The sequence below is a fragment of the Photinus pyralis genome, unplaced genomic scaffold, assembly GCF_008802855.1.
Source record: "Photinus pyralis isolate 1611_PpyrPB1 unplaced genomic scaffold, Ppyr1.3 Ppyr1.4_LG8, whole genome shotgun sequence".
Classification (NCBI taxonomy): Eukaryota; Metazoa; Arthropoda; class Insecta; order Coleoptera; family Lampyridae; genus Photinus; species Photinus pyralis.
This window is the reverse complement of record NW_022170819.1, coordinates 8994044-8996326: the sequence shown is the minus strand read 5'-3', so window position 1 is coordinate 8996326 and position 2283 is coordinate 8994044. Positions and strand designations below refer to the sequence as shown.

At 37.4% G+C, this 2283-nt stretch overlaps 1 protein-coding gene across 1 annotated transcript; it reads left to right on the top strand.

Annotated features, from left to right (window-relative positions):
* The first annotated feature begins 1263 nt into the window (after window positions 1-1263).
* On the top strand, window positions 1264-1800 carry LOC116178859. The gene is made up of 2 exons (XM_031498488.1): window positions 1264-1388; window positions 1442-1800. The coding sequence occupies exons 1-2, from the start codon at window positions 1275-1277 to the stop codon at window positions 1694-1696; spliced, it is 369 nt and encodes a 122-aa protein (XP_031354348.1). The 5' UTR covers window positions 1264-1274; the 3' UTR covers window positions 1697-1800.
* Window positions 1801-2283: the final 483 nt, after the last annotated feature.

Here is a 2283-nt window from a genome sequence, read left to right as displayed (position 1 = left end):
AGTCTTCCTCCTCGATCCCTTGGCGTGATCGGTTATAATTCCTTTTATCTTAAGAGTGAATTGTCAAAGGAAAGTACCTATAAAGGGCAATTGGGACGATTGGAAGAAATATAACCATTGGGCATTTAAATAAAATTTTATACATAGCCACTTGGAATAAAACCAAATTTAACGCCAGTTTCAAAATTTCGTTTTGCGCATGCGCAGTGCCAACTTTCTTATTTACAGAGGCATTTAAATTAAATTTGATATATAGCCACTTGGAATAAAAGAAAGTTTAACACCAGTTTCAAAATTTGGTTTTGCGCAAGCGCAGTGCTAAGTTTCTTATTTATGGAGGGATTTAAAATTTGATACAGAGTCACTTGGAATAAAAGCAAATGTAGTGTCATTTTCCAAATTTGGTTTTGCGCATGCGCAGTGCCAACTTTCTTATTTATGGAAGACATTTCGTAGGGGTGTTTAAAAAAATGCGCTTTACCTGCAAAAGGGTTGTGCACAATTTGTACTTGTTTAAACATTACTGTAACAAGTTCACATACCCGCAGGAAGTGTGGAAGTAAATATTAGTTTGCTGAATAAAATGTTTTACACGAGATCGTTATCAAAAATTTATTTAATCAAGGCTGCAGAAACAAAGAAACAGGTAAATCGGAAAACTCTCTTCTGATACCAAGTATTTTCCAAGAACCGTATATTATATCAGGATCCGAGTAACGCAGGAAGAAATAATTTTTTACCTGTCACTGTCTAATTTATTATGACCTCCTGATCCCAATTTTTTTGAAATCTCTCTTTACCAAAGAAATTTTCTGTATTTCTTGAAAATCAGTTTGCTATCCTTGAAACCATGGCAACGAAAGTATTCGCTATTGTCCAGTTCATAGATTGGGCCTTCACATTCCATACATCTAATAAAGGTACCGAAAGGTAGACAAAGGCGGATTACCGATGCATAACAAAACGACGTTTTTGCTCAATTCTACACTAGAACGGATATGAATTGTTGCTAAACAGTGGCGCACGGTACTACAACTCATTGCCATATTATCGAAATACAGTTTCCAAAAACAAACGAGATGGCCTTTTCAGTTTAGGCTCGATAATACTCACTACTCGATTATAGATCCTTTCTCCGTGCCATTAAATGCGCGAGTACAGATCGAGACGAGGTGACTCTGTGCCCAAGGAAAAACTGTGACAATGACTGAATGCATACGTAACAAAATTCGATAAGCATCGTTAATCAAAAGTGAACTGCTACTAGAGAAAGAATGGCGCATCGTGGAGCTCTCTGGCTTTCATTTGTATTAGTAGTAAACGTAGCCCAAAGTGAATTGAACTTCCTTCCTTCCAACTTTGAGGGCTGCACATTCCGAAATGACACAGTAAGTGACCCAAAACTCTTTCTGATACCGTCACAAATCGGTCCTTATTTTAGGAGCAAGGCGCTGTGGTCATGAAATCGAATTTACCTCTTCCGGCTCAAGCTCAACTCGCCTCGGCGCTTACATCAATTTATCAGGCAACTTCGGAACCGATGCTGCGCCTCTCTCGGTTTCAAATGGAAACGACACGTCTGTTCCCAATGCACTGGAACGTCGTCTTGAATTTTGCAAATATCACCTTCTTCGACAAGTATTTCATTTATTTACGGCACGGGAACGATCGCATACTTGCGTTTGGCTTAAACTAAGTTCAGTTTTTTTCATCCTTACTATATATGTAATTACAGCCAATCAATTCCACAATATGTTACGAAATTGTGGTATTTAATTACAGGAGAATTTTAATTATTAATTGATCATAATTTGCTACATCCTTTTCCTGCGTGTATCACATATTACTCAGGGGGCAGAAGATACTCCGTAGACTGATTAAAGTATATCAATAATTGTGCAAAAGATCGCAAGAGTCACATACAGGAAGTTTTTTTCTTCTTTTTTGAATGTGCCCTTAAAATGTATCTCAATAATGCATAGGATTAAATGTAAAATTCCGTTTGAAATCAGATCCGAATTCTGCTAATTCAATCTTTTCGTATCTACGAAAATTCAATTATTTGTGCTAAAGTTATGTTTTAAAATTCCTAGATACAGCATGTTCTGAATAAAACAACCCTGATTTTTGCGACATTACTTGCTCAATACTCATCCCTTAAGAAATGCTCTGCCTTTGACTAGTCGTAATCACTGTTGGGTTTTGTATGTAGGCGAGTGGTCCTTAAGTACGGTCCTAACCTTTTAAGTGCGTGCGAAAACTGGTGGCGCCGGTAAGTTCTGA

Coding starts and splice junctions, on each gene's coding strand:
- LOC116178859 (XM_031498488.1), top strand. CDS start 1,275: ATGGCGCATCGTGGAGCTCTCTGGCTTTCATTTGTATTAGTAGTAAAC. Junction 1,389..1,441: donor GCACATTCCGAAATGACACA/GTAAGTGACCCA, acceptor TCCTTATTTTAG/GAGCAAGGCGCTGTGGTCAT.